The 23035-nt window shown below is 46.8% G+C and overlaps 1 protein-coding gene across 1 annotated transcript; it reads left to right on the forward strand.

The window, feature by feature from the left end:
* The first annotated feature begins 242 nt into the window (after positions 1–242).
* On the forward strand, positions 243–21188 carry Gfra3 (GDNF family receptor alpha 3). Its single transcript, XM_048331330.1, has 8 exons — positions 243–321; positions 4423–4710; positions 12488–12580; positions 13978–14290; positions 19133–19236; positions 19827–19961; positions 20307–20395; positions 20574–21188. The coding sequence occupies exons 1-8, from the start codon at positions 243–245 to the stop codon at positions 20661–20663; spliced, it is 1191 nt and encodes a 396-aa protein (XP_048187287.1). The 3' UTR covers positions 20664–21188.
* The last annotated feature ends 1847 nt before the right edge of the window (positions 21189–23035 follow it).

Below are 23035 nucleotides of genomic sequence, written 5' to 3' on the forward strand. Positions count from 1 at the left end.
AGGGGCGGCGCGCGGCGGCCGCTGCGGGCGGGCGGGGAGGGCGGCGCCCGGGACCCTGGTGGGAGCGCGCGAGGGGCGGGGAGCCGGGCTGGGAGGCGCCGGCCGGGGGCGGGGGCGGGGGTGGGGGGGGGAACCCCGCTCGCCGAGTCCAGCGCTAGACTCCCGGGCAGCGCAACACCCTGCATCCCCGCACAGCGCCCCGGGGTTGTGGGGGGCCAGGCACCCGGATCCCGCACCCCGCGATGGGACACCCCCAGATCCCACGGCCGCCGGCGTCGGTGCTGCTGCTGCTGCTGCTGCTGCCGCCGCCACTCGGAGCAGGTAAGCGGCTCCCGGGCTGGACGGGCCGGGCCAGGTGAGCGGTAGGCGGGGCCCAGGTAACCGGGCTACTGGGGGTGGGGTGGGGAGGGATGGAGGGGGGGGGGCAGCCGCCTCCCGGACAGCATCCACCCGGCTGCCTTCGGTGGAGGGCAGATGGAGAGAGAGAGAGATCGGGGTGCCGGGAAGGGGCCGGTGTCCGAACCCATGTGGACTGGATGCCCGGCCCGGCCCGGGTGCCCGGGGACCTCCTCGCCCTGCGCCCTCCCGCTTTCCAAGGGTGTCTACCACAGACCCAGCGGGCCAGCAACTCCGTCCCAAGCAGGACTTCCCCTGGCTCCAAGTGGCCTGCCACCCTTCCACCCCCACCCCAACCCCCCCAAGGGCTGAGAAAGTGGAAGCCGGGTACGCATGAAGAAGGGGGGTTTCTTAGATTCGAGTTGTCGACTGCCTGGAACTTGCTAACATCAGCCCTTGCTTGCCTTGTTGTTGAGACTCTTGCCCCTAGACGGGCCCCTCCTGACACCCCCCACTCTCCTCCATACTTGGAGATGGCATTCTTTTTGTAATTTTTCTTTTTTACATTTTCAATGTATATCAAACGGTAGTACAAAGAGATTTTTTAACCCCCACAAATAAGATTATGCGCATAATATACCTTGGTCAATGTCATCCCTTCTTGAGATACAATTCTTAAATGAGGTGGAAAACACTCAATAGGGAAAGATGGACTAGCGGCCCCCCCCACATTGCCTGGCCCTCTGAGTCACAGATTACAGCCATAGATGACAGTAGTTTTTTGTGGCACCTGGTCTAACCTCTGATTTTAGAACTACGCCCTGGGGGGGGGGGGTGAGGAGGGGAGGGAAGCAGCCTGAAAAATTACCATCATCCCTGGAAAAAATACCTTGGCTGTGGAGAGTGGGTTAGATGCATGGAATCTGATTGTGGGGAGCATTTCCATTCTTCCTGACAGAGCCTGCATGGAGAGGCTCTTGAGACAGAGATCACATATATTTCTCCCCCACCTCTGTTGACAGGGTGGTATTACAGTCTTCAGCTAGGCACTGGTGGCTCACACTAGGATTCTAGTGACTCAGGAGGCTGAGATCTGAGGATCATGGTTCAAAGCCAGCCTAGGCAGCAAAGTCCTGAGACTCTTATCTGCAATTAACCACTAGAAAACCGGAAGTGGATCTATGGCTCAAAGTGGTGAGCTGTAGCTTTGAGCACAAAAGCTAAGGGACAGCACTGAGGTCTAGAGTTCAAGCCCCACAGCCAAAATACATACATACACACATACATACAATCTTCATCTGGGCACAGTGCTATAATCCCAGTACACAGGAAGCTGAAGCAGGAGTATCACAAGTTTGCAGCCATCCTAGGAAATGTAATGAGATTCTACCTCAAAAATGAAAAAAAAAATACAGTTTTGGCTGTGAAATAGGCATGGAAGGATTGCGGGAGAAGACTGCTCTGTCTAGACTGGTTCCATCAGCAAATCTGGGCAACAAGACATCAGCAATCTGATCTGATTGCTCAGGAGACTCCAGTGACTCTAATGTATGGCTTCATGTCAGGATAAAGGATAGACAGCTTCATCATTAACCAGCAAAGCAGGACGACTGACAGGTCTATTCCACATCACCACCAACAGCAATGGTTTCTGGTTAAAACCTCTAACTGAACACGAAAAGCCCCTAACACCATGTAGGGCCAAATGCTGCCCCAAAGCACAGACCTATAGAATGTTTTAACAGTTGAGTAAACAATTCCACTGCTCAGGCTCACAAAGAAGAACTCTGTCTCACAGAGGAGGGTAGCATCATGTACTCATTCTAAACTAGATATGAAGCCATTCTTGGTTCTAACCTTGACCTAGTTTCTTTCTTTCTTTCTTTTTTGTGTACTTGTTTTATACTAGGTAAGCATTTCACCACAGAGCTAGATCCCCTGGCCCCAGATTTTTTTTTTTTTGAGACAAAGTAGCCCAAACTGGCCTTGAAGTTAAGATCCTCCTGTTTCCCCAATGCTGGGATGATAGGCATGTACCAATATGTTCAGTCTAACCTTGACCTGGCCTTGACTTGCTACGTCTGCTAATGCATGTTATATTTCTTTGTTCATCCACACATACAATGGCTGTTAAGTGCTAGAGACCTTATTGTGGAGAAACAAATCATGTGTCCCAAAGCAGAGACTTGCAACTAGTCAGTCTCCTGTGAACCAAGAAGGAAACAAAGTCAGCAAGTCAGGGTGCTGACTAAAAGAAGGAGGGATTCTCTATAGCAGCAGTAGCATAAGTGAGGAGAAAGTAAGGTAGAGTAGAAAGCAACTATGACACATTGGCAAGGGCAAGATTTACCAAAAGGAGGCAGTCATAACTGCAGTTACTTTGCAGGCCTTCCTACTCTTCCAAAAGGAATTAGATTATGTAACTGTAATCACTTTTTTTTTTTTTTGGCCAGTCCTGGGGCTTGGACTCAGGGCCTGAGCACTGTCCCTGGCTTCTTTTTGCTCAAGGCTAGCACTCTGCCACTTGAGCCACAGCACCGCTTCTGGCCGTTTTCTGTATATGTGGTGCTGGGGAATTGAACCCAGGGCCTCATGTATATGAGGCAAGCACTCTTGCCACTAGGCCATATCCCCAGCCCCTGTAATCACTTTTAAAATAACAATGTAATTTTTTTTTTTTTGCCAGTCCTGGGGCTGGAACTTGGGGCCTGGGCACTGTCCTTGAGCTTCGTTTTGCTCAAGGCTAGTGCTCTACCACCTGAGTCACAGTACCACCTCTGGCTTTTTCTGTCTATGTGGTACTAAGGAACTGGACCCAGGACGTTATGCATGCTAGGCAAGTACTGTATCATTAAGCCACATTCCCAGCCCTGTTTTGTGACTTTTGCCCCAATAAAAAGTTTTCTTAGTTTTTTTTTTTCACTAAACAAAAAGGTACTCAGATTAGTGTGAGAGGAGGAGTGTGGGAGACGAAATCAGGGAACGAGTGAGGCTAAGAGCGGTGACACCAACAAGGAGAAAAGTAGGCAGAGCTCAGATAGGGCGTGGAGTTGGCAGGACTTGGGTTGAATTTAGATTAACAATGATATACAACAGATGCAGGTGGCTCATGGCTGTAATCCTAGCTACCCAGGAGGTGGAGATCTGAGAATCAGGTTCAAAGCCAGCCCAGGCAGGAAAGTCTGTGAGTCTCTTATCTCCAGTGAACCAAAAAATTAAAAAAAAAGGTAGTTAAGAATGATCCCTAGAATTTACTTTAAACAGCTATGGATAGTCTTCTTTACTTATGATGGGAACTCTAAGTCCCAGAATGTAGACTTTTAAAAGTGCCAAATGAGAAACAACTGTTGTTTATATTGGTGTTTCTGAGTAACGGTCAAATTACCCTTTTTCTTTCTTTCTGGAAATACCCTCCTCATTGCACTTCCAACTACCTTAAGGTAGAATTTTGTTTGCTAGTTTTTTTTTTGTTTTTTTTTGCCAGTTCTGGGCCTTGGACTCAGGGCCTAAGCACTGTCCCTGGCTTCTTCTTGCTCAAGGCTAGCACTCTGCCACTTGAGCCCCAGCACCACTTCTGGCCGTTTTCTATATATGTGGTGCTGGGGAATCGAACCCAGGGCTTCATGTATCCGAGGCAAGCTCTCTTGCCACTAGGCCATATTCCCAGCCCTGCTAGTTTGTTTTTAAGAAACTATCTTTAAGTGATGCTATTTATTTATTTATTTATTTATTTATTTATTTGTAGTCCTGGGCCTTGGACTCAGGGCCTGAGCACTGTCCCTGGCTTCTTTTTGCTCAAGGCTAGCACTCTGCCACTTGAACCACAGCGCCACTTCTGGCCATTTTTTTTCTGTATATGTGGTGCTGGGGAATTGAACCCAGGGCCTCATGTATACAAGGCAAGCATTCTTGCCGCTAGGCTATATCCCCAGCCCCTTTTGCATTTATTCTTAAAGGCGTTCTAAGTTATCCTAAGATTGTTCTCAAGGATTTATCTGCAGTCTCTCATACTTGATTCGATGGCTTGATGTTCCTAGACAGTTTCTCTGCACTTATGTGAACTTCATCTGGCCCCTCCTTCTACAGGAGACTCCCTTCCTACAGAGAGCAGACTCATGAACAGCTGTATCCAGGCCAAAAGGAAGTGCCGGGCCAATCCCACTTGCAAGGCTGCTTACCACCACCTGGGCTCTTGTGCCTCTACGCTAAGCACCCCATCGCCTTCAGAGGAGTCTTCTGTGTCTGCAGACTGCCTGGAGGCAGCACGGCAGCTCAGGAACAGCTCTCTGATAGGTTGCACGTGCCACCCACGCATGAAGAACCACACTACCTGCTTGGAGATCTATTGGACTGTCCACCCTGCCCGAAGCCTTGGTGAGCTGCCCCAGCCCCCCCCCCCCCAACCCAAGGAGTGGTTGTTTAGTAGGTATGAACTGGAAAGGAAGCTTTGGGGATTGGACTAAGTTGGAAATGGAGCTTTTGAGGGTTATTTTCCAATAGGAGATCGAACAGGGATGATAATGAAGTTCTGTGTCCATAAGAAATGGAGGGAAGAAAAAGCAGTATCCTGGTTGGCTCTTGCAACACACAGTGTCTTCTCCTTCCCCCACCTCTCCCCTCCCCTCCCCGGGATTGGAGGTATGGCTCAGTTGATAGAGTGCCAAGCAGTGAGCCAAAGTGTCAGGCTATAGAGTTTGAGTCCCAGACTTGGACAAAAGCAAGCAAGCAAGCAAGGAAGAAAGAAGGAAGGAAGGAAGGAAGGAAGGAAGGAAGGAAGGAAGGAAGGAAGGAAGGAAGGAAGGAAGGAAGGAAGGAAGGAAGGAAGACCTCAGGTTAGGGGCTGGGAATGTGGCACCAGAGGTAGAGTGCTTGCCTAGCATGCATAAAGCCCTGGGTTCGAATCCTTAGCACCACATATACAGAAAAAGCTGGAAGTGGCGCTGTAGCTCAAGTGGCAGAGTGCTAGCCTTGAGCAAAAAGAAGCCAGGGACAGGGCTCAGGCCCTGAGTTCAAGCCCCAGGACTGGCAAAAACAAAACAACAACAAAACCCCCTCAGGTTAAATGTTATATACTCTGTCTACCACTTAACCAAAATATTCATTTCTCTCCCTTCCACAAGGGAGATACCCTAAAGGTTCTACCAAAACACATCAAGCTGTAGGTCTAGGATCTCAAGATAATTTCTATGTCAAGCCTGGATGTGGCTTCCATCAATTAGAAAGTTATAAATTCAAAAGACCACACATCTGCATCCTGTACATACTGTAGTCAGTGTACAACCATGAAATAGGCTCAGAATAAGCACAACAAACACTCTCAGAAAACAGAAGGATAGGAGGCACACAGGACACATTGATTGACAGCGGTTCTGAAATCCTGCTAGGCAGATATTACAAGGGCCCTCTTCCCTCAGGATTGTTTTTTGTTTGTTTTTTTGGTCATGGGGCTTGAACTCTGGGCCTGGGTGCTGTCCCTGAGCTCTTCAGCTCAAGGCTAGTGCTCTGCCACTGTGAGCTACAGTGCCACTTCTGGATTCTGGTGATTAACTGGAGATAAGAGTCTCATGGACTTTCCTGCCCAGGCTGGTTTTGAACCACGATCCTCAGATCTCAGCCTCCTGAGTAGCTAGGATGACAGGCATGAGCCACAGGCACCTGGCAGGATTGTTGTTTAATAAGATCCTGTTTTTACTCTATGAGCAGAGTTGCCCTATCTGTTGCTCTCCAGGGCGCTGGACCCAATCCCCCTGGGAGGTTCTTGCTTTTTCCATTATTCTCTTTGGTCACATTTACAAAGGGCATTGGAGACTACAACCTCCTCAGGGACTGAACAGCATTCGTAGACTGCTTCCTACCTCAGGAATGCCAGGGCGTTTTCAGTCTCCAGTCGTCTCTTTTAATCCATACTGGTAGCTCTTAGCAGTATAACACTCTTAAAAACATAAATTACCTTTTATATATCTGAGTTCTGCAGTCTTGTAAGCCAGGAGCTTTTCTCACAATTCCAGGTGTGTCTCTTTCTAATTAGAAGCTCCTGGCCCTTATCAGACCCCTATGGGAGAATCTCTAATCTTTTTTCCCCTGAGTTTACTTGTCCTACTAGCAGGATTTACTGGGTATAATTCTTGATCAGATGAGAGATGTCCACAAACAGCAAGATAGCCACAAGCAAGAGTTGGGTTTTTTCCCTGGTAGAGTCATCAAGCTTATCACTCAAAGCATTTTTCTGTTTTATCTTTTAACTTTTGAAACTGCTTTACCTCTTAATCCGACAAGTCTCCTTTCTGGATTCATTTTGTTTCTTCCCTACTTGCCAACTAGCCAATTATATTTTTGTAGTTGTGTTGTTCAAGATTGGGGTCTCCTGTGTTGCCTAAGCTAGTCTCCAATTCCCGGGCCAAGGCAAGCCTCTTGCCTGAGCCTCTCAAGTAGCTGGGACTACAGGCATCCTCCGTCAACCTTGGGACACACTGGCCATTATCTGGTGAGTTTTATCTTGTAGAACCTTGCCAAATGCAGCCAAAAGCAATCAAAATGTTCCAGTAACCTCTGCTTCTCAGCTTCTTCTCCTTAAAGTACAAGCTCATGCAATATATATACCATTTTCCATATTCTTAGACGAGGAACACAAAGGCACAATACATATGCCCATCTGATCATGTAAGATAACATTTATGGAAATGAACTCCAGGAAATGGAAATTAAAAAAAATGTACATCATCTTCTTTCAAAGGCATTACAGGCAACACTCTTACCAAATATTCTGCTGCTGTGTAATGGGACTGCCATTTATCCAGCCCCCAGAAATAGACTATTATTCACTGCCCAGTCCTAAAGCAACGTAACACATTTGGACTTTTTTTTGGTCATTGTTGTTGTTTTTACTATAACAACCTACTAGCTGAAGCTCATGCTTGTAGTCCTAACTACTTAGTGTTGTAGGGAGTACAGCTGACTCCATCTTGATCAGGGAAACACAGGAGGAAATGTTGGGGGCAGTAGATTAGGTCAACCTGACCCCAAAATTCTGCTTCTGTAAATGGCTTGCTTAACTTGTTTGTTGCTTGCTCTACCCTGCATCAAGCCCCTACATCTGTGCTATGCTTTTACCTTTATAAACCCCAATTGGAGGACTGCTCGGGGGCACGGGGGCAGCTCCGGAGTCTGCACTGTGTCCCTGGCTGGTCACCCCGCTTTTCACTGTTGCAGTTTCAGCTCCCGAGTCTGTGCTGCGTCCCTGGCCGATCAGTCCGCTTTTTGCTTCCCCAATACATCCATCTTTTTGCTTGAGACTGTCTCTGAGTGGTGGACTCTTGGAGGGACGGGGAATCCCCTCCCTGGAACCCGGTAACAATTAGAAAGCTGAAATCTGAGGTTTGCAGTTGGAAGCCAGCACAGGCAGAAGAGTCCATGGATTCGGACCTCCAGTTAACAACCAAAAAGCTGGAAGTGGAGATGTGGCCTAAAGTGGAAAAAGCACTGGGCTGGCACCCAGGCCCTGAGTTGCAGCTCTAGTACCACAAATAAACAACAACACAAAAAACATAGCTAATTTATCTCTAGGTACTAATCTATTTTTTCTTTGTTTCTTTCTTTCTTTTGCTTCTTCCAAGTTCATTATTGTTTCAGTGTGGGGGATCAAACTCAGGGCCTTTCCCATGCTAAGCAAGCACTTGGAGTTACTCCTGGCCCCGCAATTGTTCTTTTTTCTTTTTTTTGCCAGTCCTGGGGCTTGAACTCAGGACCTGTGCCCCATCCCTGGTTTCTTTTTGTTCAAGGCTAGCACTCTACCACTTGAGCCACAGCGCCACTTCTGGCTTTTTCCATTTATGTGGTGCTGAGTAATGGAACCCAGGGCTTCATGCACGCTAGGCAAGCACTCTACTGCTAAGCCACATTCCCAGCCCCCCCCCCCAATTGTATTTTTAAATAAAAATTTGCTAGGTTAAGCTGTAGTTACCACTAACCCACCCAAAAATCTCTGGCTTTTAACAACAAAAATAGATTTCTTAGCCAGGCCCTTTTGGCTCATGTCTGTATTACAAGCTACTCAGGAGGCTGAAATCTGAGGATCATGGTTCAAAGCCAGCCCAGGCAGAGAAAATATATTTCTTGTTCATGTCACAGGTCTGTAACAGACTTCCAAGAGTTATCTTTTTTTTTTCCAGGCCTTGGGCTTGAACTCAGGGCCTGGCCACTGTCCCTGAGATTCTTTTGCTCAAGGCTAGCACTCTACCACTTGAGCCACAGCACCACTTCCATTCTTTTCTGTTTATGTGGTACTGAGGAATCGAACCCAGGGCTTCATGCATGCTAGGTAAGCACTCTACTACTAAGCACATTCCCAGCTCCTTATGTCTTTCTATCTAGCTAGGACAGCCTTTCTTATTTTTCGGATACTATTTCTATTTGTGTCCTTCTAAAAATGCATTTAGTTCTGTTTTGGAAAAAAAATGCATTTACAAAAGCCTAATGTGGGCTGGGAATATGGCCTAGTGGTAGAATGCTTGCCTTGTATACCTGAAGCCCTGGGTTCGATTTCTCAGCACCACATATATAGAAAATGGCCAGAAGTGGCGCTGTGGCTCAAGTGGTACAGGGCTAGCCTTGAGCAAAAAGAAGCCAGGGACAGTGCCCAGGCCCTGAGTTCAAGCCCCAGGACTGGCAAAAAAAAAAAAAAAAAAAAAAGCCTACTGGATAACATCTGTAAAAACTCACAGCCCTTACCTCTCTCCTCCAATAAAATCTATTCATCAGCATTAATTGAGCCCCTACCATGCATATGAGCCATGCAGTGATTTGATAAAACTCTGCAAAGTCTTCTTAGCTGGGCACCTGTGGCTCATGCCTATAGTCTTAGCTACTCAAGAAACTGAGGTTTGTCTGCCAGCCCAGACAGAAAAATCCAAGAGACTCTTATCCTCAATTAACCACCACCAAGTCAGAAGTGGACGTGTAGCTCAAGTGGTAGAGTGCCAGCCTGGAGCAGAACGAGCTAAGCAAGACCTAGAGACTCTGAGTTCAAGTCCCACTACCAGCACACACACAGAGACACACACAAAGACAGACATATCTGCCTAAGAGTGACATATTTGCAGTAAAAATCATTCACCCTTTTTCTTTACTTTTTTTTTTTTTTGGTGCTGGTACTCGGGAGCTGCCCCTTAGTTTTTCACTCAAGGCTGGTGCTCTACCACTTGACCTACAGCTCTGCTTCCAGTATTTTGGTGGTTAAATGGAGATTTGAGTCTCATAGACTTTTCTGCCCAGGCTGCCTTTGAATGGGGACCCTCGGATATCAGCCTCCTAAGTAGCTAAGATTACAGGTTATGAGCCACCAGTGCCTGGCTTGTTTTTCTTGTTATGTTCACTTCAGCAGCTGATGTCCTTTCCCTTTCTCTAGTTTGCCATGTGTCTCCATAGACAAGCAGACAAGACTGGAGAAGAATCTACCACCATCCCTTTCCTAATAGCAAGACAACAGAAGACAGAGTCCCCTGTTCTGTTTGTATACCTTCAGGGTAATATGTCTAGTAGTTAGGAATGAAGTTTTTGGATTAAATATTAGATAGTCATCCCGGCTCCCCTTCTTTCTTATTTGACAGTACTGGGGTTTGAACTCAGGGCCTTGTACTTGCTAGGCAAATGCTCTACTACTTGAGCCATGCTCCCAGCATGCTCCCTTTCTTATTAGCTTGTGTGAGCCTTAGCAAGTCGCTTAACATCTCTCATCCTTACTTTATTATCAACCAAAGGCTTCTAGGAAGATAAAATGAGATCATGCATATGTATATTTGTATCTATATGCATATGTACTCATATATAGTCACATATAGAAATATATAAATACATAAATACACACACACACTTATACCATAGTGTCCAGACTACAATGTGCCTAACAAATGGTACTAAAATTAAAGTTTTAAATCCCAGGCTCAAACTATAGGGTTTTTACATGTTAGGTTTGCCCATTCACTCCAACATGCCAATCCAAGAGTTAAATATTAATCTGGCCAGGCTGGGAATGTGGCTTAGTGGTAGAGTGCTTGCCTAGCATGAAGCCCTGGGTTCGATTCCTCAGTACCACATATACAGAAAGAGTCAGAAGTGGCGCTGTGGCTCAAGTGGTAGAGTGCTAGCCTTGAGCAAAAAGAAGGTAGACCGCTAGCCTTAGAGCAGGGAGGTTCAGGGATAGAGCCCAGGCCCTGAGTTCAAGCCCCAGAACTGGCAAAAAAAAAAAAAAATTAGTTTGGCCGTGATCGCTCATGTCTGTAATTCTAGTTATTCAAGAGGCTGACATCTGGAGGGTTATAGTTTGAGGCCAGTCAGGACAGAAAAGTTCACTAGACTTTGTTTCTAAAATAACTAGCAAAAAGCCAGGCTAGAGATATGGGTGAAGTGGAAGAGTGCAAGTCAAGCAAGCAAGCTTAGCAAGTTTGAGGCACTAAATTCAAACCTCACTACCTGGGGAGTAGGAACAAGCACCTGCTATAACAAGTATGCACTTCAGCCCATCTGCCAGTATCTTTAGCTACAGACATGACCTTTATGTTTTAGATTAAAAGAAAATAATTAAGCCAAGGGCTGGGAATTCTACATAGTTAACAGTCCCGACCACTGGAGTAGCCTCGCTGGCTGTTTTCTCATTACTCTGGGAGAAGTTATTATCACTGTCATCACTCGAGAGGAGCAACAAGGTCGTCAGGTTAAACAAGTCCGTGTTGCCTGGCATAGAGTCTGTTCTGCGCAAGCTCTGCTGTCTTCCTTTGGGGCAGTTTCTTCTGTCTCTGGGTTTAAAGAGATTAGAGATAAGTCTGGTCCTTCCTGGATTTCAAGGTGAAGGACTAGCTTAGAACAAAGACAGATACAAAAATGGAGGCAAGGATGCCAACTATTTCTTTTTAAAAAAAATTTATTTATTTATTTATTTAGGCCAGTTCTGGGCCTTGGACTCAGGGCCTGAGCACTGTCCCTGGCTTCCTTTTCTTCTCCTTCTTCTTCTTCTTCTTCTTCTTCTTCTTCAAAAGCAAAAGGAGTCTTTATTGCAAGCTCCAGCTTGGTCCTCCACACTCAGCAATCGGTGATGCTAAGAGGCCCTGAGGGATTCCAGCTGTTCTATACACTTCTCCCTGGCTTCTTCTCAAGGCTAGTAGCACTCTGCCACTTGAGCCACAGCGCCACTTCTGGCCATTTTCTATATATGTGGTGCTGAGGAATTGAACCCAGGGCTTCATGTATATGAGGCAAGCACTCTTGCCACTAGGCCATATTCCCAGCCCCGATGCCAAGTATTTCTTTCTTTCAGTTAATTTGTAGGTCAAAGTAAGGAGTCAGTGCTTTTCAGTGAAAGCTGTGTGTGTGTGTGTGTGTGTGTGTGTGTGTGTGTGTGTGTTCAGATACTGGATCTGAACTCAGTATCTCATGCTCTTAGTTGCCTTTTTATTGTGTGTCTGTGTGCTGCTCCTGGGACTTGAACTTAGGGAGTATGTATTGTCCCTGAGCTTTTTTACACTGAAGACTAGTGTGCTACCACTTAAGCACAGCTCTATTTCTGGCTTTTTGGGAGGGGAGGGGCTAATTGGAGATAAGAATCTCATTGCCTTTCCTGTCTAGGCTGGCTTTGAACTGTGATCCTCAGATCTCAGCCCCTTAAGTAGCCAAGATTACAGGCACGAGCCACCAGTGCCCTCAGAAAAGCATTCAAAACTTTTTCTTTCAAAGTATATTATAGGGGCTGGGAATATGGCGTAGTGGTAGAGTGCTTGCCTCATATACATGAAGGCCTAGGTTTGATCCCTCAGCACCACATATATAGAAAAAGTCAGAAAGGGCGCTGTGGCTCAAGAGGTAGAGTGCTAGCCTTGAGCAAGGAGAAGCCAGGGACAGTGCTCAGGCCCTGAGTCCCAAGCCCCAGGACTGGAGAAAAAAAATCAAAGTATATTATAAACTTTTAAAGCAAAAGTGTTTAAAGTACCTGTTATAGTACTTCATCAGTTTATTCTTCAGGTGCGAACTATATGTTTATGCCTCTCTTTTTCTCCTCTCTGCACAGTTTGCAACTAACTAGCTAGAGGCTGTGCCTTTTCCTTTGCTGCTAGCTTACCCTCATCCCTTGCATATTGTTGTTCCTCCTTCCTTTTGTTTCTAGGTGACTATGAGTTGGATGTCTCCCCTTATGAAGACTCAGTGACTGCCAAGCCCTGGAAAATGAATCTCAGCAAGCTGAAAATGCTCAAACCAGGTGTGGAGGCTAACCTCAGCTGGGAATGGGAGGCTGGGCTTGGGCTCTGATGGAAGGGCTGCTGCCAAGCGCAAGCTGGAGCGTTTATGTAAGAATTTCTATTCTGCCAGGTGACTGAAGAAGCCCTGGGTCAGTATGGCAGTCTGAGCTGTGCTATGTGGAATCATCAAAAGCGATAATAAAGAAAGCCCATTAGGGCCCTCTGGGCCTTAGGAAAGGTATAGTAGGAGTGGCAGCAGGAAAAAAAATGTACTAAAATGGATTATTTACTTACATTCAAGGCAGCCAGGAAAGTAGCTTTTTTTTTTTTTTGTCCCTAAAGACTAAGAAATTGCTTGTTTTCAACCATTTTAATGGGATGGGCGAGGTGTTGGGCAGAGAAAATACTGAACGTGTGACTTCTCACAGGGGTGGCTCAGGGTAGAGAGCCGTCAGTCTGGTGTAGACTATTATGGGTTTATTTTTCTTTCAGGAAAGTGAAGCTGTGATTTAATTGTGTAGGCACACACATGTACCATTTTTTGAGAAAGAAATGTGATTCGTTATGGATTACAGGCATGTAGTTAGGATTACAGGCATGAGCCACAGGTGTCTGGCAGAATTATCATCATTATCATTATTATTATTTTGTCAGTTGTGAGACTTGAACTCAGGGCCTAGGAACTGTCCCTGAGCTCTTTTGCTCAAGGCTAGCACTCTACCACTTTGAACAACAGTGCCACACTTCTGGTTTTCTGGTGGTTCATTGGAGATAAAAGTCTCATGGACTTTCCCGCCTGGGCTGGCTTTGGACCTCAGTCCTCAGATCTCAGCCTCCCAAGGAGCTAGTATTACGAGTATGAGCCGCCAGCACCTGGCCAGAATTAGTGGTAGAGTGTTTGCCTAGCATGCATGAAGCCCTGGGTTCAAATTCTCAGTACCACATAAACAGAAAAAGCCGGAAGTGGACCTGTGGCTCAAGTGGTAGAGTGCTAGCCTTAAGCACCGAGAGGCTCAGAGACAGAGCCCAGGCCCTGAGTTCAAGCCCCGGGGACTGACAACAGAAAAAAAATGGAAAGAGGCTTCAGGGTTGTGATTTCCGTCCTCAGATGTCACAGCACAGCATGGATAGCTACAAGTGCTAGATGCACATAGAGGATAATGGTGATGATGATAGTGGTGATGGTAATGACAACAGCGACAATGATGGGTGTCAACTAAAATGAAGATCAGGATCGGGAGGATGTCCCAGAGCCAGATAGAGTTTGTGGGTAGAGGGAAAGCCCCCGATCACAAGTAGCTCCATTAGGGTCAGTCCTCGGGAAGCCAGAGGTTTGCTGAGTCCCTCCGGAGACGCGGCCACCGCCCTGCATGCAGAGAGGGCTTGGCGTGGTAACCCGGTGCCCCCTTCCCCACAGACTCCGATCTCTGCCTCAAGTTCACCACCCTGTGCACGCTCAACGGCAAGTGTGACCGGCTGCGCAAGGCCTATGGCGTGGCGTGCTCTGGATCCCGCTGCCAGCGCCACGTCTGCCTCGCCCAGCTGCGCTCCTTCTTCGAGAAGGCCGACCCGCCGCACGCGCAGGGCCTGCTGCTCTGCCCCTGCGCGCCCACTGACAGGAGCTGCGGGGAGCGCAGGCGCAACACCATTGCCCCCCGCTGTGCCCTGCCGGCAGAGCCCCCCAACTGCCTGGAACTGCAGAGCCTCTGCCGCGCGGACCCCCTGTGCAGGTGCCGGGGGTGGGCGGGGAGGGTGGGCCGGGGGGAGGCCTGGGTGAGGCCTGGGGGCTCCTGTCCATCCTCTTGCTCCAGGCTGAGTCTAACTTCCAGAGGACAGGCAGCCACTGGGGGCTTTGCCTAGGATGTCGGGTGAAACCCTTCTCCTTAAAATAGTATGCGGCAGGGGCTGGGGGCTCCCACCTGTAATTCTAGCTACTCAGGAAGCTGAGATCTGAGGATCGTAGTTCCAAGCCATCCTGGGCAGAAAAGTCCATGAGATTCTTCATGAGATTCTTATTTATTGTTGGTCATGGGGCTTGAACTCTGGGTCTGGGCGCTGTCTCTGAGCTCTTCAGCTCAAGGCTAGCGCTCGACCACTTGAGCCACAGCGCCAATTCCAGTTTTCTGGTGGTTGATTGAAGATAAAGAGTCTCATGGACTTTCCTGCCCCAGCTGGCTTTGAACTGCCATTCTCGGATCTCAGCCACCTGAGTAGCTAGGATTACAGGCATGAGCCACCAGCACCTGGCTCATGAGATTCTTATCTCCAGTTAACTACCAAAAAGCCAGAGGTGGAACTGTGGCATAAGTAGTGGTAGAGTACTAGCCTTGAGCACAAAGGCTCAAAGACATTAACCTAATCAGGCCCTGAGTTCAAGCTCTGGGACCAGCATGAAACAAAAAAAGAAGGAAAGAAAGAAGGAAAGAAAGGAAGAAAGAAAGAAAGAAAGAAGAGAGAGAGAAAGAAAGAAAGAAAAAGGAAGGAAGGAAGAGAGGGGAGGGAGGGAGGGAAGGGGGGAGAAGAAAGAAGAGAGAGAGGGATGGGAAGGAGGGAGATCAAGAAAAAGAAAGGAAGAAAAGGAAGGAAACCAAATGAGAACATGAGGCCTTGAGTTCAAACCCACATACTGGAAAAAGGAAAAAAAAGAATGTATGTTTTGGCTGGGCACTATGGCATGTGCCTGTAATCCCAGCACTGAGACGGGAGAGTGCTTCATTTTAGAAGTTCAAAACCATCCTGGGCAATATAGCAAGACCACTACTTCTCTCCATCGTGTGTGTGTGTGTGTGTGTATGTGTGTGTGTGTGTTGGTTCAGGGCTCGAACTCAGAGATTTGTGCTTGCTCACAGCTGTGCCTCCACTACTTTAGCTACAACTCTAGTTGGCTATTTTGCTGTTTAATTGAGATGGAGTCTACCAGACTTTTCTGCCTGGGTTGACTTCAAACCTTAATCCTCCAGGTGTCAGCCTCCTTAGTAAGTGGGATTCTAAGCATGAGCCACTGGGGTCCTGCCTTCCATCATTGTGAAACACACACACACACACACATATACATATATATATGGTTTTTCTTCATGTAAAAACATTAGACATGTCGCATATAAAAATACTTAATATGGGGGCTGGGGATATGGCCTAGTGGCAAGAGCACTTGCCGTGTATACTTGAAGCCCTGGGTTTGATTCCCCAGCACCACATATACAGAAAATGGCCAGAAGTGGCAGAGTGCTAGCCTTGAGCAAAGAGAAGCCAGGGACAGTGCTCAGGCCCTGAGTCTAAGGCCCAGGACTGGCAAAAAAAAAATACTTAATATGGGCTAGGAATGTGGCTTAGTACTTGCTTAAAACACATGAAGCTCTGGGTTCCATTCCTCAGTACCACATAAACAAAAATATAATTAAAAATTGATATGCTCTGAACTGAACATAATATACAGCATTTCCTTTTAGTCAGTTTTCTATCCAGACAACACTAATCCACACTCTGGGGTTGTATTTGTATCTTGAGATCTTTCATTTATGTCACATATCTCACAGAAAATTTCCCACGTAGGCAGTAAGATCAGTTCTGAAGTCAGATGAATGTGAATCTAAGCCTGGGTTTCTGTCATCCTGAGCATATTACTTAGCCTCAAATTCCATCACTTAACCTGAGTTTCTATTTAGTTCTCTGCAAAAACTGGGATAACAACATAGATCTCATGGGATTCTGGTCATGTTTAAATTACTTAGGTAGAGTGCTTAGCTTACTGGAGCACAGTAAGTACTCAATAGATGGTAGTACTTAATAAATGATAGTGCTTATTTTGTCATTTATTAACCTCTAAGAACTTGACTACAATTTTTATTTTTTGCCACACTGGGCATTGAATCCGAGCTCTACCGCAGCTGTTTTGCTGGTCCAGGAAACCTGAGATTCAGATATGGTTTTCCTGTCTTTTCAATAGAAAATGTTCACCAAATTGAATTTATCATCCACTCAAATGACATTTGTTGACAATAAGAATCGCACCAACTTGGTTTTTAACTTGGTTCTACCACTACTTCTTTTCAAAGAAGAGCAAATTAACCTCTGACTTGTACTTTCCTCATCTTATAATCAGAGCTCTTGGTAATCATAACCTAACACTTACAGAGTACTTCCTATGGGCTGGGCTAGTTACCGTTTTAAGTACTTGTAGTTCATGCATTAACTCATCAAAACTGCTCAAGAATTCTGTAAGCTAGATGATATATTATATATACACATATATGTGTATATGTTTACACATACACATATATACATATATACATATATATGTATGTATATATGCCTGTCATGGGGCTTGAACTCTGGGCCTGGACACTGTCCCTGTACCACTTTGTGCCACAGCACCACTTCTGGTTTTCTGGTGGTTAAATGGAGATAAGAGTCTTACAGACTTTCCTGCCTGGGCTGGCTTTGAACTGTGATCCTCAGATCTCAGCCTCTTGAGTAGCTAGGATTACAGGCATGAGCCACTGGAGCCTGTCAATATTATATATTTTTAATTACCTTCAATTTATAAGTGAAGAGAGCACAGCAGAAAGGTTGAATAACCTTCCCAAAGTCCATGAGTTAGTCAGGTTTGTCAGGTTAGATTTTGTTTTTGTTTTTTGCCAGTCCTGGGGCTCAGGGCCTGAGCACTGTCCCTGGCTTCATTTTGCTCAAGGCTAGCACTCTATCACTTGAGCCACAGCACCACTTCTGGCTTTTTTCTGTTTATGTGGTACTGAGGAATTGAATCAGGGCTTCACGCATGCTAGGCAAGCCCTCTACCACTAAGCCACATTCCCAGCCCTAGGTTAGATTTCGAATGCAGAGGTCTGGCTTAGTCTATGCTCTTAACTATTCTGCTGTACTTTCTAGTTGTTACTATTATTGAACAGGTCCTGAGATAGATAATTAAAATATTATCCCTGCCTTCAAGGAAATCCTAGTGTAGTGAGGGTTACAGAGAAGCAAACCATTAACTTAATCTAGGCAAAATAACATAAGAATTGCAAATATATACAGAAAACATACTCATAGTTTCATCACCTAAGGGAAACTGGATTCACCTATTATAGAATAACTGTTTAACATAATAACATCTAACATTTGTTGAATACTTAAGGGGTGCCAGGCATTATGCTGAACACTATAAATGCATTCTCTGATTTCATTTTCACAAAAGTATACCAGGTCAGCCTGTTAGCCTTTCTATTTTACAGTCAAGGAAATGGAAACAACTGGTGGTTGTGTGCCCACATTCAGACTGATGGTGCGCTAACCTGGGACAGAGGGAGGCTTCCTGAGGAGGAAGCCTGGCCAGGCCCTGAGGCAGAGTTGTCAAGTAGATGACATGCGGAGGGGAAGGGCAGTAGAGATGAAGGCCAAGACCCTCAAGGAGGATGTTTTTTTTTTTGTCGGTCATGGGGCTTGAACTCTGGGCCTGTATGCTGTCCCTGAACTCTTCAGCTCAAGACTAGCACTCTGCCACTTGAGGAACAGCGCCACTTGCAGTTTTCCAGTGGTTAATTGGACCTAAGAGTCACATGGACTTTCCTGCCCTGGCTGGCTTTGAACTGTGATCCTGAGATCTCAGCCTCCTGAGTAGTCAGCCTGGGCAGAAAAGTCCATGAGACTCTTATCTCCAATAAACTACTCAGGGGCTGGGGATATGGCCCAGTGACAAGAGTGCCTGCCTCATATACATGAGGCCCTGGGTTCGATTCCCCAGCACCACATATACAGAAAATGGCCAGAAGTGGCGCTGTGGCTCAAGTGGCAGAGTGCTAGCCTTGAGCAAAAAGAAGCCAGGGACAGTGCTCAGGCCCTGAGTCCAAGCCCCAGGACTGGCCAAAACAAAAAACAAAAAACAAAAAAAAAAAAACTACTCAGAAAAAGCTAGAAGTGGTGCTGTGGCTCAAGTGGTAGAGTGCTAGCCTTGAACAAAAGAAACTCAGGGACAGTGCCCAGACCCTGAGTTCAAGCCCTGGGACTGGCAAGGAAGGAAGGAAGGAAGGAAGGAAGGAAGGAAGGAAAGAGAGGAAAAAGAAAGAAAAGAAAAAGAAAATAGAATAATAAAAGCTGTTGAAACTGTTTTAGGAAGTGTGTGAGAGGTAATGGAGCCTGGTAAAGGAGGTGAGTTTCGCTGGGATACATTGAATGCATGTATGGAGATGTTAAAATGACCCCCACCCCTTGTACAACTAATGAACACTAATGAAAAAAAAAAGGAAAAAGTATTATTGTTATTATTGCCAGTCCTGGGCTTTGAACTCAGGGCCTGGGCACTGTCCCTGGCTTCTCTTTTGCTCAAGACTAGCACTCTACTCTGGAGCCACAGCGCCACTTCTGGCTTTTTTTGTTAATGTGTTGCTGAGGATTCAAACCCAGGGCTTCAGGCATGCTAGGCAAGCACTCTACCCCTAAGCCACCTTCCCAGCCCCTTATATTGTCATATTTTTATACATGTATATAATGCACCCACCAACCTCACCCCCTCTACCATCCTCCCTTATCTCTCCCTCCTACCTTCCTTTTAAACAATTAACATTTCCCTTCTTCAGATCACGCCTGATGGATTTCCAGACCCACTGTCATCCTTTGGACATTCTAGGGACATGTGCAACAGAGCAATCCAAATGTCTGCAAGCATACTTGGGGCTCATTGGTGAGGCTGGGGCATGTGTAGGGAACTCATAGATTGGTCAGCCCTAAGGGCAAGAATGCTCTGGAGACAACCCAGGCTGATGGGGCCCTAAGATGGGTGGAAGACATAGAGCTGGGGCTAGACATGGTAGTTCATCCCTGTAACCTTAGCTATTCAGAAAGTAGTGGCAGATGGGGCTGGGAATATGGCCTAGTGGCAAGAGTGCTTGTTTCGTATACATGAGGCCCTAGGTTCGATTCCCCAGCACCACATATATAGAAAATGGCCAGAAGTGGCGCTGTGGCTCAAGTGGCAGAGTGCTGGCCTTGAGCAAAAGAAGCCAGGGACAGTGCTCAGGCCAGGAGTTCAAGGCCCAGGACTGGCAAAAAAAAAGTTAAAAAAAAAAAAAAGAAAGTAGTGGCAGAAAGATCATAATCAGAGATTGATAAAAAAATAAAAAGGATTAGGGAGCATGGCTCAAGTGCTTGCCTAGCAAGTGCTAAGTCCTCGGTTCAAATCATAGCACTGCCATATGCACAAACATAAACACTAGGAGCTTAAAGCTAGGATTAGCGAGGTCCTAACCACTGCTTCCCCTCCTCACCCTACAGGAACCACCATGACTCCCAACTTTATCAGCAACTTCAACACTAGTGTGGCCTTAAGCTGTACTTGCCGGGGCAGTGGCAACCTGCAGGAAGAGTGTGAACAGCTGGAAAGGTCCTTCTCCCACAATTCCTGCCTTAGTGAGTGTGCTCCTTGCTCCTGGACCCCGTGGCCAGTCAGCTGGGTGGGGGAGGGGGGAGGAAGGGTAAGGGCCAACTGTCCTGTCCATCTCCACTGACACAGAAGCCCGCTCCTCTATCTTCCTTTTCACACTTTGTGAGTGATCTCCTACCCCCCACTACCTGTATGAGTGAGCCCAGGGACATCTCCAGCCTAAGGGGCAAGCAAACAGACAGTATCTCATGCCACCTTGCACACACTTGCTCCCTTTAATCCTAGGGCCCCATGCCGTTCCCTTTCCTACTTTGGGAGGCTGTAAACTCGGCTACCATAGCTTTCCAATCTAACTTCTCTCCTCTACTCAGTGAAAGCCATTGCAGCTAAGATGCGTTTTCATAGCCAGCTGTTCTCCCAGGACTGGGAAGACCCTACCTTCTCTGTGATGGAGCACGAGGTAGGGCCTTCTTTATTGTATCTTCAAAGCTTTACACCAGCAGAGAAAACCCAACGAGAGGGTGGGGGCAGCAGATGAGGGGTTGGGGACAGGAGAGTTGACTGTTGCCTCTAGTGAGCACTAGGGGAAGAGGATGAAGATGGTTCCTTGAGCTCATTCTAGTCCATTTCTTCCACAGATCGAAAACCTTGCTCTGAGGATACAGACCACGGTGGCCTTTCTTTTCTCCTGCACACTTACCCCGATTCTGCTTCAGAGGCTCTGGTAGCTGGACTTTCTCTCCACCCCCACCACCCCCAGCCTGACCTGCAGCCCGTGAGGGGTGAGAACAGAACAGCCTCCAGACAGAGGGCCAGTGTACAGCCGGCTACCCCTGACCCCCACTTGGCCAATGCAGTTGGATCAGATAAGGCCACAGTAGAAGCCAGAGGCTATGGCTTTCAGATCCTGATTGGCCGCTCGAATTTACTCGTTCTTTACTCCTGCTTGTGACTCAGGCTACCCCTTCTTGGTGACCACATTGTAGCCATATCTTCTGGTGGTGACCAGCTCTCTCTTGTTCCTTTCTTCCTGTCCACTAGTATCACCTACAGTCTAATAAACCAATCATAGCCTATTGCATTCTCCAGATAGGCAGGGCTGGATGTATTGAGAACAACAAGAAAGCCCCACGTATCCCCTCTTCTGAATGCAGACGGGAAGGAGTCCGAGGCCTGCACTGCTCTACCCTGGGATCTTGAGGATTAATTGGACATTAAGAGTTGAAGTGTGGGGCTGGGAATATGGCCTAGTGGCAAGAATGCTTACCTCTTATACATGAAGCCCTGGGTTTGATTCCCCAGCACCAGGGGACAGAAACCAGGGACAATGCTCAGGCCCTGAGTTCAAGGCTCAGGACTGGCAGAAAAAAAAAAGAGTTGAAGCATTTGGGCCTTGCTTTATTTCTCCTGCTGTCCTCAAGTCCCCCTGTCTTCTTGGATCATAATTAAAGATTTTGATCTAAAACTTTGTTCTCTTTCCATTTCCTCAAATTATGAGTTTTTGTAAAATTCAGCGTCTTACAGACACGAGACCAGGTCATGAGATGAAGAGACACAGCAACTGTACCAGGGAAAAACATGAGGCTATCGGTCTAGTATCGGTCCTATCTTTAGTTATTTCTGAGATATTTCTGAGGATCTACCACAGCCATCAAAAAGGAGCCCTTAGGTAACCATAGCATTTGTTAAGCACCTACTAAAGTTACTGGTCTGTACCAGATTGTAATGGGGCCAGAGAAATGCAGAAGCTTGACCCTTTTTTGTTCCATTCCTCGTACTTGAACTCAGGGCCTGGGCACTGTCCCCAAGATGATGATTCTTCTCCTCTTCCTCCTCCCCCTCTTCCCCGTCCTCCCCTTCCTCCTCCCCTTCCTCCTCCTCCCTCTCCTCCCTCTCCTGCCCCCTCCTCCTCCACTTCCTCCTCCTCCTCCCCCTGCTCTTCCTCCTTCTTGCCAGTCCTGGGACTTGAACTCAGAACTCAGGGCCTGAGCACTCTCCCTGGCTATTTTTTGCTCAAGGCTAGCACTCTACTACTTGAGCCATAGCTCTACTTCCAGCTTTTTCTCTATATGTGGTGCTAAGGAATCAAATCCAGGGCTTCGTGCCTGCTAGACAAGCATTGTAACAACTAGGCCACATTCCCAACCCTGTAGCACTCTACCACTTGAACCACAGCACCACTTCTGGCTTTTTCTGTTTATGTGGTACTGAGGAATCGAGTCCAGGCCTTCATACATGCTAGGCAAGCCCTCTACCACTAAGCCGCATTCCCGGTCCCAGAGGCTTGTCCATGATCTCAGGGAATTTAATCCTTTTGAAACAAAGGGAAAACTTACCTATGCAATGTAGCTTGAAGAATGTCTTTCTAGAGCTGTATTTGTTCACTCCTTCATTCCTTCTGAAGAGTGCTGACTCTGCAAGAGACTGTTGGATGTGGGGGAAGGGGGGTTGTGAAGTAATAAGACTCAGATCCTGTTCTCAAACATTTCACATGCTAGAGCTGGAAACTAGACAAAAAGCAATGCAGTATGACAAATGATATACAATAATTGCAAGAGCAACTCATTTATTGAGCCCTTACTGTATGCCAAGGACTACTACTTGAAAGTACTATTTGAAAGTATATTCATTAACTCAGTTGTATCTTTCAGCTCTTAATGTTGTCAGTGAGAGCTGTGTGTTGACATTGGGCTCTCTAAGCTTTACTAGTCATAAGCATAGAACCCAACTCATAAAGAATAAGGTAAGAGCTGGGGATATGGCCTAGTGGCAAGAGAGCTTGCCTCGTATGCACAAAGCCCTAGGTTCGATTCCCCAGCACCACATATATACAAAATGGCCAGAAGGGGCGCTGTGGCTCAAGTAGCAGAGTGCTAGCCTTGAGCAAAAAGAAGCCAGGGAAAGTACTCAGGCCCTGAGTTCAAGCCCTAGGACTGGCAAAACAACAACAACAAACAAACATAAAGAATAAGGTAAAGCTGGGCACTGGTGGCTCACCCCTATAATCCTAGCTACTCGGGAGGCTGAGATCTAAGGATCACAGTTCAAAGCCACCTGGGCAGAAAAGTCTATGAGACTCTTGTCTCCAATTAACCACCAG

This window comes from Perognathus longimembris, chromosome 22, assembly GCF_023159225.1.
Source record: "Perognathus longimembris pacificus isolate PPM17 chromosome 22, ASM2315922v1, whole genome shotgun sequence".
Lineage (NCBI taxonomy): Eukaryota > Metazoa > Chordata > Mammalia > Rodentia > Heteromyidae > Perognathus > Perognathus longimembris.

Excerpts from the sequence above, each read along its gene's own strand:
- Gfra3 (XM_048331330.1), top strand. The coding sequence starts at position 243 with ATGGGACACCCCCAGATCCCACGGCCGCCGGCGTCGGTGCTGCTGCTG. Across the intron at positions 14,291-19,132 it reads CGCGCGGACCCCCTGTGCAG|ATCACGCCTGATGGATTTCC; the intron begins GTGCCGGGGGTG and ends TCCCTTCTTCAG. Across the intron at positions 20,396-20,573 it reads TCTCTGTGATGGAGCACGAG|ATCGAAAACCTTGCTCTGAG; the intron begins GTAGGGCCTTCT and ends TTTCTTCCACAG.